Source organism: Protopterus annectens, chromosome 9.part0 (assembly GCF_019279795.1).
Source record: "Protopterus annectens isolate FY-2018-M chromosome 9.part0, PAN1.0, whole genome shotgun sequence".
Lineage (NCBI taxonomy): Eukaryota > Metazoa > Chordata > Ceratodontiformes > Protopteridae > Protopterus > Protopterus annectens.
Window position 1 is genome coordinate 1,312,446,791 of NC_056743.1, and position 17,071 is coordinate 1,312,463,861.

At 35.1% G+C, this 17,071-nt stretch overlaps 1 protein-coding gene across 3 annotated transcripts in view; it reads right to left on the reverse strand.

Annotated features, from left to right (window-relative positions):
• The window catches only part of LOC122812034 (prosaposin-like), a 225,816-nt gene that overhangs the window by 196,049 nt on the left and 12,696 nt on the right, over positions 1–17,071 (reverse strand). For all 3 annotated transcript variants that reach the window (XM_044084280.1, XM_044084278.1, XM_044084277.1), the window contains exons 2-3: positions 15,220–15,353; positions 14,707–14,799 (exon numbers count right to left, since the gene is read on the reverse strand). In XM_044084280.1, coding sequence (XP_043940215.1) covers positions 14,707–14,799; positions 15,220–15,353 — 227 coding nt within the window. The remainder of the gene's footprint in view (positions 1–14,706; positions 14,800–15,219; positions 15,354–17,071) is intronic.

Genomic DNA, 17,071 nt, shown 5'->3' on the forward strand with positions numbered 1-17,071 from the left:
TTCCCATCCATGTGAGGCTGAATTTGTCTATTACTCAGTTTAAGTGCAATCTAGACCAGTGGATGGGGAGTAGGAAATTGGGGTCTATATTAAAAGCACAAAAGCCCTAGTTACCGAATACTAAAACACCGGCACATATTCCATGAACCGTGAATACACTGAATGCCCTAAACCATGAAATTCAAAAACTCGGACTGTCATAGTTGTCCCATCCCACCACCCGCTACATACTACCTACCCAAACAAACTAAATAAACCACATACATATACTAACCAAAACCCTACTTCTAACCCTAAACTAAACCCTACTTCTAACCCTACACTAAATCTTGCATATATCACCATGTATGCACTTACCTTAACCCGCACCCTAACCCTAAGGTCCGTAACTAATGCACACTTACCTTACGGAGCTATACCACAGAAGGGCTAACCATGACGATTCGATGTTTTGGATTTTGCGCTTCAGGATGATCTATGTTTTTGCAGTTCAATGAAGACGTGTTGGCGTTTACATATTCGGGTAAGTACACCTTCAAGCTTCTAATATAGACCCGGAAATTGACACCGGCTTGGTACCCATGTCCCTTATGGACAGAGTTAGTTTATAAATGCCTGGCCCTCAATGCCTTGTTATCACAGGACATCATTATTCTTTTGGGAAAACTTGGCTAGGCTTAGAAATGCCCCCCCCCCCCCCCGGTCATTAGCCTAGTAACAGTCTATGAATCTATGACTCTATTAGTATAATGAGGAAAATGAAAAATGTAAAAGGAGATGTAAAAAAGAACACAAGAGTAAATTAGGAGTATTGTAGTGCAGCATGTAGAAAATACATTGTGTCTTGTTGTTGTGTCTTTCGGCTTTTCCCGGTTAGGGGTCGCCTCAGCGGAACTCCAGTCCGCTAATGATTGGCAGTAGATTTTTATGTGCCAAGTTGCCAGCCCTGATGCACAACCTTCAACCAAGGTACGCCCATTTACGCATGTCTCCAGACAGAAGACGCTATAGCTGAGAATCGAACAGGACAACGTCTTACTGTGAGGTGACAGCACTACCGCAGCACTACCACCACAGAAAATATGTATAGGAGTAAAAAGAAAGAAAATAAGAGAGAATGGAAAGTAAAATAAAAAATAATAATTCCAGAATGAGCTAATGAAGAATTTGAAAAAGAAATTACTATTAGTGAATTGGATGTTGATTCAGTATTAGGCCCAGATGGTACAGGGTAAGGAATCAAAAAGAAATTCATGGATTGATAAAGAGAGTACGTAGTAATGTACCAAATAAATGGTTGAAGAAAGGATTTGTTGATGAGTTATGTAGTGGGATATTAAAATTTATGCTGAAGAAAAATAAGACGAATGAAACAGAAAATTGCAGGCACTTCACACTAAATAAAGATTATAAATTGTGTATGAGAATAATAGAGAGGAAAATTGAAGAAGGGATGAGTGATATTATGGAAGAAAGTATATATGGTATAATATGGGCATGGGTGACATTATAAACAAAAGGGAAGATGTAAAACTTACAGTAGGTTATATTAGTAAAGCATTTTATACAGCAGAATGTGATGCTTTGTGAATGTTATGGAGACATATGGAATAGGTAATAGAATTAGGAAAGAGTATATGTCAGCATATCAAAAAAACAGAGTCAGAATGTTAGTGAATGGGTAGCTGAGTGAAGAAAGTGTGGTAGAAGATAAGGATGTCCCATGAGAGGAATAATGTTTGCATTGGTAATGAATAGGATAGTGAGTAAAATAGCATATAAAATGAAAGATTGTAGATATGTGATGCAAAAACAAGATGGTGACTCAATTTGCTTTGACACTCAGAGATGATCTAGTTGTAGTTGTTAAGAACAAAATATGGATGAGGGAAGTGCTGGTTTGCCTGAACGGATGTTTAAAGGAAATGGAAATGACACTGAATAAAGAAAAAGGTAAGGTTTTGGGTGGTTCAAGGAATTTGTTTTGCTAGGAATACAAGTTGAGAAAATGTTGTAGTTATGATGCAATGAGAGGGTTTGATAAAAGAAATGAAAGAAACATAGCGTATGTGGAAGACATATAGATTAGCATTCGGGAAAAGGGATTTTCTGGTGAATTCAGTAATAATGGGAATCATCCTGAATCTAAAATCATGATCATTTCACTTCAGTGAAATATGCGTATTCAAAGCATTTGTGTTTGCCTGCCTATGAATATCAGATAAACGTTCACAGATTATATTTAAAATTTCTATTGGTCTTACCAACATAAAGCCTAGTGCATTATGTGCATGTAGCTAGATAGACTCTATTGTCTATAGCGCATGTGGCACAGCACTTAAATATAAACACTCTCACCCCATCTTGGGGTGAATAAATTAATACCTGTTGATATAAAACTGCAGACAGCTACAATTATAACACAGCTTAGTACCCCACGTATTAGAATGTACATATAGAGACTCATTCATCGGTTTAAAGACACAGTTATTGTTTCAAACTTCTTTCTGACATATGAATCTAGGTTCATTACTAAATAGAGATTCAAATTCTGGAGTAGATTTAAGTATAAACAAATTGTTATTAATAATATTGTTTGTCATAATATACTTCACTTTAGAGCTAAAAATATTTTGATGTATTAGGTTGATCTGAGAAGTGCAATCTGCCAGTATCGTACTCTCAGACTCCACTTCATCTTTATTAGATAATATTAAAGTATCAGGGTAACCCTTTTCCTTAAAATGTTAATTGTAATTTCCATATCCATTTTAAACTATGCTCATCAGTTTTCAAGCAGCTCAATCTAAGGCATTGGCTTTGTACCATATTTGAGATGCATACTATCAAAATCCAAATATTAGCTTGGAGATCTTTACTATGTATATTGGTGTTATTTCTGGCATCATTAATTAATATAGTAACATCCAAGAAAGGACTCTGTGTATAAGAAAAAAAAAACAGTACATGTAAAAAACCCCACAAATTTATTTAAATGTTCCTCGTTACCAGTCCAAATCATAAATATCTCACTCACAAAATGTTTAAAATACATTACATTTTGTCCAAACATGTTATTAGAAGCAGACGTTAAGAAATGTTTCCATTTAGATAAATCTAAATTGGCATAGGTGTTCTGCACAGAAGTGCCCATGGCAACAACATGTTTTTGGAAGTAGTATTCCCCATCAAACAGAAACACATTAATATGTAATACTAAATCTAACAACATGCATACAGTTTCAGTGTTCCTTTCAGATACTGAACTATTATCAAAAAGACAGACTTTGATTGTCTGTAGTTCATAGCTGTTAGCAATTGCCATAAATAATGACTTAATACCCAAAGTCATTAAAATTAGTTGTCACAATTATTTGTTTGATACCACGGATACAATTTTTTTTAAAAAAAATTGTATCTTTACCACAGATAGCAACAAAAGATAGAAATGGATTAAGCTGCTTTTTTTAAATACATAGAGACAGCTTCAGTTGCTCATTAGTTACTAGCAATGAGTGGTCACACAAGGGTATATAGTACCCTTATGAACCTTACATATTCCATGTACAACTGGAACTGCTGGTGATGTCACATACAAAACATATGTAGCATTTTCAAGCTGTAATTCATAAAGAGTAGATTTTAGCTTGTAAACTATAATATCAAGAAAACTTTTAGTAAATTTCAGAAATGTATCATCCTTTGGTAATTCATACTTTGCTGTTATATAATCAATTTTATTCATTAGAAAAAAAGTAGTCCCTGCTTTATTAGCCTGTTTAATTATCACAATATTTACATAAGGCTAAAAGCTCTTCATTCTTTAAATGAAAAGATTTTTTTCTGATGTATGCTCATATACAGCATATAATTGCAACACACATATTATAAAAGGCAGTTATTACTGGATGACTAATTGGTACAAAAGTACTCTTACATTTCAAAACACTCATCATCATAATCTTTGTTTTTAAAAATAAACTTTAAATTCATATCCCTAATAAAACATCCTAATTCTGATAAAGATTCACTGACATTACCATCTGCAGCAGGAACAAACACAAGTCCTTTACTTAAGAGTTTACATTCAGTCTCAGTTAAAACATAGTCAGAAAGATTAAGCATAAAGTGTTCATATGTGACCTGCCCTTGGTTTAATGACTTTGGGCTCTTGGATGGGCACCTCCTGCTTATCCTGTCTCTTTGCTTCTTCCTCTTAGTCGTAAGGTGTGCCTGTGCTTGATGTCTATCTTCCATTGAAGATGTAGTATTATTTCTTGTGAAGAACCTAAACATTTATTGCTAACTCAAGTTTATCTCATAATGTCGCACTAGTTCATGATACTTCTTGAAAGTTAATAAAATCATGATTTCATTGAACTGTTTCTGTTACATTTACAGGTCTGTCATTAATGATTGATGAACTCACGTCAGTCTTATTTACAGTAGAAGATGGTTCAATCAAGTCTAATTCAGTTACACATCTCAACACTTAGGAATAGCTTCTCTAAATTTTGTCTGTGCATTCCAAATAAAGGATTATTGCCAGATGCAAGTGGAACATCTCATTGCAATGAAGCACGCAACATATGTATTTCCGTCTTAGGCCATGCGAAAATATTACCTTTTTGAAAATCATTAATGTCTCTCTGAATTTGTCTTTTCTGTAAAGAAATCAATTTTTTCTCAAACAGATTAAGTCTATCGATCATATTTGAAAATTCATGATTGTAGTCTGAAAAGCGAGGTGAAGTAATAATGTTATTTTTCAAATAATTCAGCAGAACGGCAGTTCTAAAACTCCAATGAACAAACAAAAAGAACGCCTTGGACCACGGTCTTCTCCTCTATAGTGTCAACACCAAAATCACAGAGCGCCAGTGAAATTAATGCTTTTATTCACCAAGAAAAAATAAATACATGCGTTTTCATCCTACATACAGGAATTCATCAGACAACCATTTTTGACTCAAAAAGCCATTTAAATAATCTCTAAGTCACCTGTTTAATTGTTAATCCAATGAAATACATCTCCTTCAGTTTAAACTAACAAATCTCCCTTTACATCTTATAAATATTAATGCCTACTCTCTGAAAGTGTCTTGTGCTAAACTTGATCATTCCACATCATTTATTTATATAAATAATTTAAATCATTAATTATTAATTATATTTTTCAAATCATTAATTTCAGTTAACAACTGATTTTATATTATTACACTAAGCCATGACTCAATTTTAAATTTAATTATTGCTATCTGTATTTTAGAGCTTATGTCCCTCCAGGTGTAAATGCTGTTACAACAATACAACCCATTTTAAAACTTAAACACAATATTTTATAGTATTGTTTCTATCTGTTTATTTGTGTCTTGATCAGGCTGCTATTATAAAAGATGATATAAGATGTAATTGTTAGTTAAGTATTTAATATAACTGTTTTGCTAACTGATACTGATTAATTTATTAGTTAATAATGAGGCTGCTATAAACTGCATTAAGGAAAGCTCTGCATTCTATTAATCAAGTGTTACTGTTTTCTGCATCATACGTGAGTCTGTTGCCTGTTGTGCCACTGACACAACATTTCACAGAGGAATGAAGTCACTAAATAAGGACATACATTTGAGTTTCAGACTTTATGTCATTCAGAAAATGCACAAATCCTGTTATTCTAACAACTTTCTAAGTTTAGAAGAGCAATATTTAAAATATGTACCTATTGTTGGGCCTTTGCCTTCCATTTGCTAAGAGGTTGATTCCATACATTCACACACACACACACACACACACACACACACACACACACACACACACACACACAAAAACACACTCACACATGCACACATAGACACACCCCTTCCTCCTACCTTCCTAATTTATCCCCTTACTACCTCCCCTACCATTTCTTACAGGCAGACAGCCACAAACAGCATGCTGAACTCCTTGAATACACTCGCATTCACACCTCCTAACCCTACCTTATCACTAAACTCCCTAGCACTTACCTCTTCAGGGATAAAGGATGGACTATTTGCAAGGTGCAAGAAATGGCTATGTGATGACGTACACTAATGAGCAGTTCTGTGAATCTCTCAGTGCATTGTTGCTTTCCTGAAGGTAATTCCAAAGAGAAAGTCCATAGCTAATTGTCATATGCCTTTCTCTGTACTCTCTCATTAGCATCTAGCATGCTCATGGAGACAGCCCACCTCATGGTAGAGCTGTATATGAATTCAAAAGGGTTATCTCAAGGTGTAAACATCATGCATGCTTTATGGTGACCTTTATGAATTCCCTACATGGGTTCCATAACAGTACATTTATTTATGAACTGCCCTGTTATGGTGTGTGAATAGTTGAGTAGCACTGAGTTTGGGAGGTTGTGGTGTTTTTAAGGGGCTCTACAACAGAGTAGTAGCAATGAGTGTTTCTCAGATCACAAGAACAGTAAAGGGAGCAGTGCCTGCAAAAAGAACTTACTTTTGTGAATTTGATAGGTCAGGCATACATGTATTTTATCTGAGGACATGATAAAGTGTTTGACAAACTGACATATACAAACACACACAAAACAAATACATGCATACACATATATATATCTGTGAGTGATTATGAAAACATGATGATACAACTGTAGTTCTAATAGTGGAATGAAAAGACTGATTCATTTCAATCATCTCAGTTTTAGCATGCTTTTCTTACTTACACAGTCATTTCAACCAGGTCTTTAAATATCTAGGAAATATATCTGCTTCTAGCTTGTTATTAGCACCACACACACACACACACACACACACACACACACACACACACACACACACACACACACACACACACACACACACACAGTATAATTTAACTTGATGAATAGCAAAAAAATTAAACTATGACATTTGTTGCTACATCTAAATAATGCATTTTATTTTTCTCCATTTTGATAGCATATAAATGCTGATAAATCTGATGTGATGGTTTTCTTCTACTTTTGCCTACATAAAAGTCTCACAGCTAAGGTACATTTTACATAAATTGTGCCCAAATGGTTATAGGTGTAATGACTGTTGGCACCATGAATTAGTCTCTTAACAAGGCAGTGTTCCTGATTTGCCCCAGAAGAGGGATGCTTGCCTCTAATAGGCTATTTAGTTAACAGATGTACATAAGATATGCTGCTATGTACAGTATACTAGTCTCTCTATCTATATCTTTATCCAACTAACTACATATACCCATCTCTCAATCTCTCTCTCTCTCTCTCTCTCTCTATATATATATATATATATATATATATATATACATGTTTGTGTGTGTGTGTGTGTGTGTGTGTGTGTGTGTGTGTGTGTGTGTGTGTGTGTGTGTGTGCATACATATATGTGAACATATATCTATCTATATATATATATATATATATATATATATATATATATATATATATATATATATATACATACATATATCTACATTGTATATATGGGTCTGCTTCAAATGATCAAAGTGGCAGAACATCAAGCCACACATCATCATGGACAAGATTATCAATGTTCTACATCTTTGAACATTAAAGTAGAATAAATTAAAAAAGATAAAACATCTTATATTACGTTTTTGAAGAAGGCAAGCCCCCCTGAACCCCACACCCACTGCTACTTAAATATACCAACTCTGAGATCACTCTACAGTGAAGAGAATGATACTGTACAGCATGAAATGGGAAATGTACCATTCTCTTCACTGTAGTGCGATCTCGGAGTTGGTATATTTAAGTAGCGGGGGGGTGCAGGAGGGCTTGCCGCCTCTACTTTAATATTCGATGTTTAGAACATCAGTCATCTCATCCTCCGTGATGTCTGATTCGATGTTCTGCAACTTCAATCATTTAAAGTCTATATATATATATATATATATATATATATATATATATATACATATATATATATATATATATATATATATGGGTCTACTTTACTTACCCGAATGGCCACATCACCGACAACAAATCAGAAGACTGATATCTGGAACACCAACTTTCCACTCAAGGTAAGTAACAGCTTAGTAAGAGAGCGAGGGAAAGGACAAAGATTAGAGTTAGTCAACAGAGCTGCTACTGAGAGCAGGTTAGTTTAGAACTGAAACTCACTTATAGTTAGTTACATTCCACTGGCAGCTAGTAAAAGCAGGAGTAATAACAAGGAGATAGGGAGAGTTGGTATGGTAGATCTTGAATAAATAATACTGTAACTAATTTTGTGGTATGACATTGACGTCCAGTAAATGATATTATAAATATTGATGTTCAGAAAATATATTTCCTTTTGAGAATGACAGATCTGTATCTCTATTGAGTGGAATGACTGCTTAAAACAGTGCTTATATCAAACAGTTACCTTATTCATTTAATGTGCAAAAAACTAGGCTTATGGCTTTGAAGATCAGAGAAGTTAACATCTCAATACAAGCAGAGTTTAGTGCATGAACAGTGATTCTAGGAAGTGTGGTTGCTGTAGAAATGAAGAGACAACATGGAGGCATCTGATATAGACTGCATTTATTCTGTTGAGAATCCAGTAAGGAAGATGTTGTCTGAATTTACTTTGTAACTAACATGAACTACTATAAGAGACACAATATTGGTTTATTTTTTCCCCATCCTAGGGAGATGATTATATCACTTAATGGTTATTTTGTAATCTGATTTAACAACAAATAATTTGGACAAAGTGGCTCTTCTGCCTTATTTAGAAACCACATTGCTGGAGAATATGGGTTAATTTGACACACATTTTTCTATGCCAGTAAGGTTTCCAAGTTTTCCAAAATAAATTCACCCAATCAGCTTGAGATAAAAAGCAAAATGTCCAATTACAGCATCATTTTGAAGCCACATAAAATGTCAAGCTCAGTTCTGATCCATTAAAACATCTTAGATTTGTCACAAGTTTTAAAAGAAAAAGAGGCTTGGTATACCTTTGTATATGACAACATAATTCCTAAAAGTTTGAATAATAAACTTAACATGAGGTTTCTATTATAAGCAAAATAGCTGTTATCTGTGTAGAACTTCTTTGGGTTAATTAATAGCTGGTCTGCTGTAAGCTGTGCATCTGAGCTCTATGAAGAGAATCTGACCTGTGTTTACTGTATCTGCCATCTTTCTTCAGTCCTTCAAACTACAGGGAAGGTATCTATCCTAATTATATAAACTTTCATTTTACATCTCAGACAACAGTTTTTATTTCCTGATTTCATTAAATGTTACTAATTGGATGCAACTTAGTTTGGCTCTGTTTGAAACTATCCTGAAATGCTGCTTGTGATTATCACGTAGTTTGCTACTGTTATGGAAGTTCAAATTATGTTATCTTAACAGCATGTATTCTGACTGATATTCTACTTTTTCTGTTTTTTTTTCTTATATACTGCTCACCTTGTGAGACATTGGTCTCCTTTTGGTTGGATTTTTGTGTGCTGTGCATCTGAGTACTTTTTGGAAATGGATTTGATTTGTTTGTACTGGATTTGATTCCTTTTCTCTATCTTTTCAATCAACAAGGACAGAACTAACCCAAAAAACAAGCCACTCTGATGGAATCAGAACATCAGTCAGTAGGCTATATAACAGAAGGAAGAAAGTCAAGGCAACATCAGGAGGTGTAGCATCCAGTAGGATAAAAGCAACCTCATCAATCTAAAACAACTCAGAGGACAAATAAAGTCTAAAAAAAGACAATGTGAGGTGAATTTAACTTCCAAAGCAAATGTTTTTTCCCCCCTAAGGGGTCTATTTGGTAATAACATGGGGCAAGATGGCTGACAGTCAGACTTGCTTCACCAAGGATGGTCTGCACCTTTTCTTCAATAATGTCTCCATTAATCAGGAGTGGACAGTGAGCTCTATGGGTTTTCATGAAGTTGATTATGATTTCCTTGGTTTTGGTGATGTTGAGATCAAGGTCGTACACAGCACACCAGTCAATCAGTAGATTCACTTCTTCCCTGTATGCTCCTTCATCTTGATTAATGAAAAGACCCACTAAGGTGGTGCCATCTGCAAACGTAATGATATGATTGGTATTAAATCTGACTATACAGTCCTGAGTTAGTATGATAAACAATAGTGGACTCAGCACACATACCTGGGGTACTCCTGTGTTAATTGTGATGTTTCTTGAGGAATTCCTGCCTGTGCATACTTTTTGTGGTCTTCTGATCAAAAAGTCCAGTATCCAGGTGCACATGTGATTACTGACATCTAGATGGACAAGTTTCTCGATTAGCTGTTGTGAAATAACTGTGTTGAATGCTGAACTAAAGCCAATAAACAGCATCCTTACTTAACTGCCCTTATTCTCCAGATGTGCCATTGTGAGATGTACTGCAAGTGAGATTGCATCTCTGTCATGGAGCGATTGGCACAATATGCAAACTACAGTGAGTTTGTTAAGGATTGCATAACCTCTAGACACATTCCTAGAGACTCATGAACTAAACTCCAACTTACACTGAACAAAAACTATCAGCGTATAACCTGCTAGATGACACCCATCATGCCCCCTGGTTACCATATAAGATTCCTAAATGTGCTTTAGGAAGTACCTAGTATCAAACATTTCTGATTTCATCTGCCCTAAATAAACCAAAGCACCTATACCTCCAAAGTCAGGTATTCCTAGGCATTCTTTGTCTTATAAATAAAAACTCCCCAGAGCCGATAGTTAACAATCTAATTAGAGGACATACTATTCATGAAGTGGTCCTAGGTAATATAGCTAGTACATGTAACACCCCTCTCTCTTTTCCATCCCTCATTAATTCTGACCATATACTTATAACTTCCCCTTTCCAAATCTCTGAAATTCCTGCAGTTAATAATCGTGCATCTGATGATTTCAAATTGACAAACATCCTCTATCTTTATGACAAGATATCCAACGTCACCTGTAATATCACCAGACCCAACACTGACACAGATGCTATTTGTATTTCTGCATTGATAACTACTTAGTTATGCCCATCCTTGCCAGAGCCAAACTTAATGAGAAGTTTAAGAACAAACCACACTGATGGTTTAGCAACTTAAAAAAAACTCCTTAACATAAGAAAAACATATAAAATCATATAATAGTTTTACAATTTCTCATATTAAAGATTATATCAAGAATATAAGCTAAGAACTTACAGGTACTAGAAAGTATAATAAGGCAAATCATGAACATAAATTAGTTTCTGAAGTCAATAACAGCTATAATCCCTTCTTTGGTTTCATTAGGAAACTAAAAAGTAATATCTAGTAGAGTTCTCAGCAGTATGTAGACCCTATCTACCAGGTCGAATCCCGTAAATCAATTCTTCAGATTCACTTGAAATATTGTTAAGCTTGTATCCCACTGGACTAGATACTTTTCCTTTTTTATTAATTAGAAACATTCCAATATGAAGCTAATGGTCTGAACCACAGTTAGCTTACTTTGATTACCAGCTTCAGCAGACCAATCACCTGTGATGAATGTAGCATCTTTTGTCATGATATTTACAGAAGTTGGTGTAGTTCCTCATAAATCTGGCCAATTTCTTACTTTGGAACATTTGTAGTTGGGGCATAAATGACTTATCACTAATGCTGAATGAGTTACTTTTGCAGTCTAATTGTGATCATTCTATCATTTATAGTAAGACCTGACTTTGATAGCCTTTTATTAAGTATGAGGACTATTCCATTTCTTCTACAAGATCTTTGACCATTGCAAAATATCTGATGCTTATTTGATGCAAAATTACCCATTTTAGTCCATTTTAGTTAACTGCATATCCGTATTTATTTTTATCATCTCTTCAACCACCACGAGTTTACCTTGGTTTCATTCTTACATTGCAGTGGTGGGCAGTTCTTTGCAGAATCAGACTTTCCTTTCATCTGTTACCACCTCATCAGAAGGATTTCTTCCAATGAAATGGAGATAGTGACAAGTTTAGTTTTATTTCTATGGGTTTAAGGATCTGTGCAGATAGGGATTGCAGCCATGAAATTCAAGACACTTGCTTTTTGGAAGGAAAGCTATCACAAATCTAGATAAGATGTTAAAGTGCAAAGACAGCAGATTGAAACAAAGGTCCACGGAGTAAAAATTGTTCTTTTCCCCAGCAGTAACATTCAGCTATGAGAGCAAGACTATAAGTAACCTGTGCATTGGAAAACTGATGCTTTTGAACTCTGGTGAAGGACAACACATTGAAGAATTCCATGGACTGCAAAAAAAATTGAACCAGTCCATACTTAATCCAGAATGTTCATTAGAAGGCCTGATAGTAAAACTGAAACACCAGTCCTTTAGCCCCATAATGTAAAGACAGAATGAACTAGAGAAGAAACAGATACTCAAAAAAATTGAAGACAAAAGAAGTAGGTGAGCAAAGGCTAAAGTGGATGGAGATAATTACTGAACTAATAAATATATACAAAGCAGTTCTTGACAGGCATGGTATGCTAAAATCCTTGAGGTCATAAACAGCTGGATTTAATTAAATGATTAAACACCACCATTAATGAATGCATTTCTGTTATTAATAATTTATTATATACTTTTCTTATATATTATAAAATTTAACACCACTAAAACTATCAAGGAAAAATGTATTAAGTATGTTAAATGATAATTATAGCAAATAAAAAAAACAGAACAAATACACTTTGCAGAAACTAACTCAGTATACCTTAATAAAGAGAACAACATGTGCACAAATATAAAACCAGAACTTTATCAGACAATTCCATTTAAGTAACAGTCCAGGTTAATACTAGGACCCGTCCCTTCTCTCACTCTATCTCCTTATTTCTGTACTTAGGTTCATAGGTTCATAGGTTCATAGGTTCATACTAGGCTATCTGCCCGAGGGCATTTATAAGCCTAGCCCATCGTTTTGTGGCTTACTCCACCCCTTTAGTATGGGGAACTATACCCATTATTTTGCTGTGCCTCTGTCGAGCAGTGACACTGAGGTAATTCCTGGGGTATATCTGGTAGTAATCACTTAGTAATCACACCTTCATGCCGTACTTCTCCTCTCCACACATCTCTGTAATCATACCTACCTGTACCTTGCTCTTGTTGTGCTTATGACAGCTGCAAAAATGCAACTACTTTCTCCTGAAACTAATATTTTAAACTGTCGGTGTTATTATGTAATTTTACGTCATATATGAAATAATGCTACATTACATTAATGTACTGTACAGTGTGAATGCAAATTGAAGACTATTGTTGAGCTTTTTCCCTCCGGCCTCCACTGAAAATGGACCCATGTCCAATCAGACTTTCCCGGTAACCAAATGTAAAAAAAATAAATAAATATGAACTTCTTTATATAAACATCCTACCATAACATGTGACTACATCAATCCAATCATAATTTTTTTTAATACTGCAATGGTTTCAGTTAAAAAAAAGCCAAATTAGTACTATCATTTAACATTAGATCTCAGAGTGTAATAAACCTGATCTGTCAAATGAGCTCATGTTTACCTATCAGACCTTCTAAATACCCACCTCTAAAATCAATCCTGTCCTTTTCTAACAATGAAATCAGAAACTTTTTAAAAATGTAATAAGAAATAGTACTTAGTAAGAAACACAAAAGTTGACAATCTTGATAAACGTTCTGTTGATTTTATTTGTTTGCTTTTTGCAACAAAAACATTACAAATCACAAGCATTTTACATGAAGGCTAAAATAAAATAATTAATAGAAATAATTACTTGCTAATGTTTCACCTCACAGCAAGAGGTTCTCTGGTTCAATTTTTAGCTGGGGTGCTTTCTGTGTGGAGTCTGCATGTCCCCCTATGGTTGCGTGGGTTTCCTCCAGGTGTTCCGTTTTCCTCCCACATCCCAAAGACATGCTGTAGGTGGATTGCTGACCCTAGGTGTGAGTGTGTGCATGTGTGTGCCTTCTCTGGAAGGTTAGGCACCACGCTGGCAACTCAACACCATAAAACTCCACTGCCAATTGTTCTGCGGACTATTGTTCCACAGTGGCAACCCATAACCGAGAAAAGCCAAAAGGAGAAGAAGAAAAAAGAATTACTTGCTAATATTTCGTAATTTGAAGCATTTTAGCTTGTTTGACTTGGTAGTAAATAAAGTTGCTATTTTGAAATGTAACTATGAATTTTAGAGAAATGTTAATATTAATGTAATTATTATTATTATAGCAGCATATCTTGGTTGTGGAACAAGAAAGGAATATGACACCTAGGTGTGTGTTAATGCAAACTTGCACAAATTGCTCATTGACTAAATCTGTTTACTGTATGTGGACTCTTCAATCCCAAAGGCTGGAGGAACCTTTGAATTGATTTATAATAAGAAGTGGCTGTAAGAGGCATGTTTTTTATATGTGTTTTGTAAGTGGATGTTTTTTATTCACTCCACAAAAGACATTTTGACTGTCTGTTTTTGTTTGACAGGGAGTTTGCACTGCTCTCCATTGTACTTGTGTCCTAGACTCTCTTGACAGCAGTGTGTAGTTATACTTATGTCCTGCCTTTGCATACATTATATCCAATTAACAATAAATCAAGGAACATTCATTTTTTTTCTGTTCATTTCAGAAAGTAACTTTTCCAAGTCTTCATAAAACAAATTCAATCCCTCATTAATTTTGACCATAACATTTGTATTATCATCACATTAGATTATTTTAACTTACACGTGATGAATGGTTACCAATCCTATTCTTCAGGGATTGTATGACTGCGACACATACTGGACACAGAAACTTGACTTGATTTCGTGGCAAATCCTGCACCAACATATAAGGGTGACATTTGGGGAGAAAAAACATTTTCAGTAGAGAATACAGTTTCTGTAAAATGCTGTACTGCTGTTTTCTGCAGACGATAAGGATACTACATCAGTAAAAAATAACAACCAGTACTTATAAGTGGCAGCTTAGGTCACTGAACATAAAAAATATCTAATGGATCATTTATATTCACATTATAAACACGAGTGCAAACATCTTACAGACAAAAGTAATAATAATAATAATGGGGTGTCAAAAAATAATATGATCAGACTGTCAAAAAATAATACAATCAGACTGTATTCATTAAATATTCTGTCCATAATTAAATAACCTATTTCATTAACTGCAGGCTTAGTTACTTAATTTTGCAATATTATACAAAAATTGTAAAGTTTTGTAAATATTAAGGCATACCAGTCTGGAGTCATTCCACATCAGTGTGCTGCAGAACTCCACTTTGTTACACAGAACTGCATTCTGAAGGTCGTGACACCAGAACTGTGGTCCCTGGGAACATTGTTGTTGCACCACTTCTTTTACGCTCAGAGCTACGGAGACAAGAAGGAAAATCAGGAAGGCCAGACGTGTGTCTTACTAGAATTCACTTTCATTCTGATCCGTTCACTGTCAATAACAGAATATAAGAAAAAGAAAAATAATGCTCTGCTAATAAATGTCTTACATACTTAATTTGACTGGTTTTTATAGCACATGAGGTTCTATGGGGTCATGAGGTTAATTTTAAGTGACTTGGGACTGAGAAGCTACTAGATCAAGCTTTTTTTCAAAGAAATAGGTTACTTTATAACACCATATTCTAGCCTTATTTGCTATTAACTGACTGCAGTATAGTTATTTGATGGGGGGCCTCCAAATCTTGTATCATAGTATGTCTGGGACAGATTTTTTTTTTCAGAAAAGCAGTTCTGTGAAATGAAGAATCTTTTTTTTTTCACAGAGGGATTTGTTCCCTTCTACCACCACTGACCCCAATCCTCTTTGTAACAACCTCTACTTATTGAGATTAAGTCTGTATGTTAAAAAAGTACACATTAATTGGAAAGAACTATAACAGCTGATATCCATGCCTTCAAAAAAAAAAAGCAATTTTAGAAAATACATCTCAGTGAAGCAGGTTGAAAGGATGCCCTTTATCCCTGCTGCCATTCAACATTTATATACATCATGGTAGTTCAAGGAGTAAGCAGAGAGATTAAGCATGCTGGGAAATGTGGAGAGAAAGATATCATTTACTTAGATTCTCAGTTCTGCACTATATTACATCAAACTCATTCAGTTTGATAGAGTCCATACAACTGGAAAAATTCTGCCAAATGTATGCATTCATAGGCACATAGCTGTGTACTAAGTTAATGACCACTAGGGTCTTTTTAAGCCTAGCCGTGCATCACAGATCTCTGACAAGTTCTGGTACCCTTGATAAGTGTAAGCAGAGGCTTGGCAGATGAAACATTTACAAGCAGGGGCCTGGGAGATGAAACATTTTCAGGCTGTGTGTGTCCATTAGAGACATAGGTGCCAAGCCAAAGATGAATCCCCTGTTACCCATCCAATCTTCCAAGTTACACTTGAATTGAGTTAGGAAGTTACTCTGCTTTACATGGATGGGGAGCCTGTTCCAGAGATGGGGTAGCCTCTGGAATACATACCTGTCTATCCAGTAGGTTCTATTTATATCACAGGTAAGGTTTAAGTCTTTAGAATAGGTAATTCTTGTGGTGCTTGTTTTGCAGATATGCAGGAGGTCTATCAATGTGGGGTCTGACAGTGTCTTATATGCCAGGAATACATCTCTCCTCAACAGCCTGAAGGATACAGAATACAGGGATAGGGCTTCAAGGTGGATTGCATATGACATGTTACTTATGCGCTGTATTCTTTTAGTGAGGAACCTCCGAGGATGTTTCAGTTGTTCAATGTGCTTGGTTAGATACATACCAAAGAGGGCATTGTACTCAATGACAGGTCTGATGAATACTAAATACAGTGGAACAATGACCTCATTTGACCTAGATGACATACCTTTGTTTACAATTTGCATAACATAGAATGATCTCTTTACTATTGTATACACATGACATTCAAAAGATGGATTACTGTCTATGTCTGTCCACAAGTCTATGACTACTAGGTCAACTCTTAGAGATGTGTTGTCACTATTATAGTTATCAGAGATGGATGACTTCCATTTCAAAGGAGACCATTTTGTGGTCTAACCTTACCACAGAGGGCATTGCACTAGGAG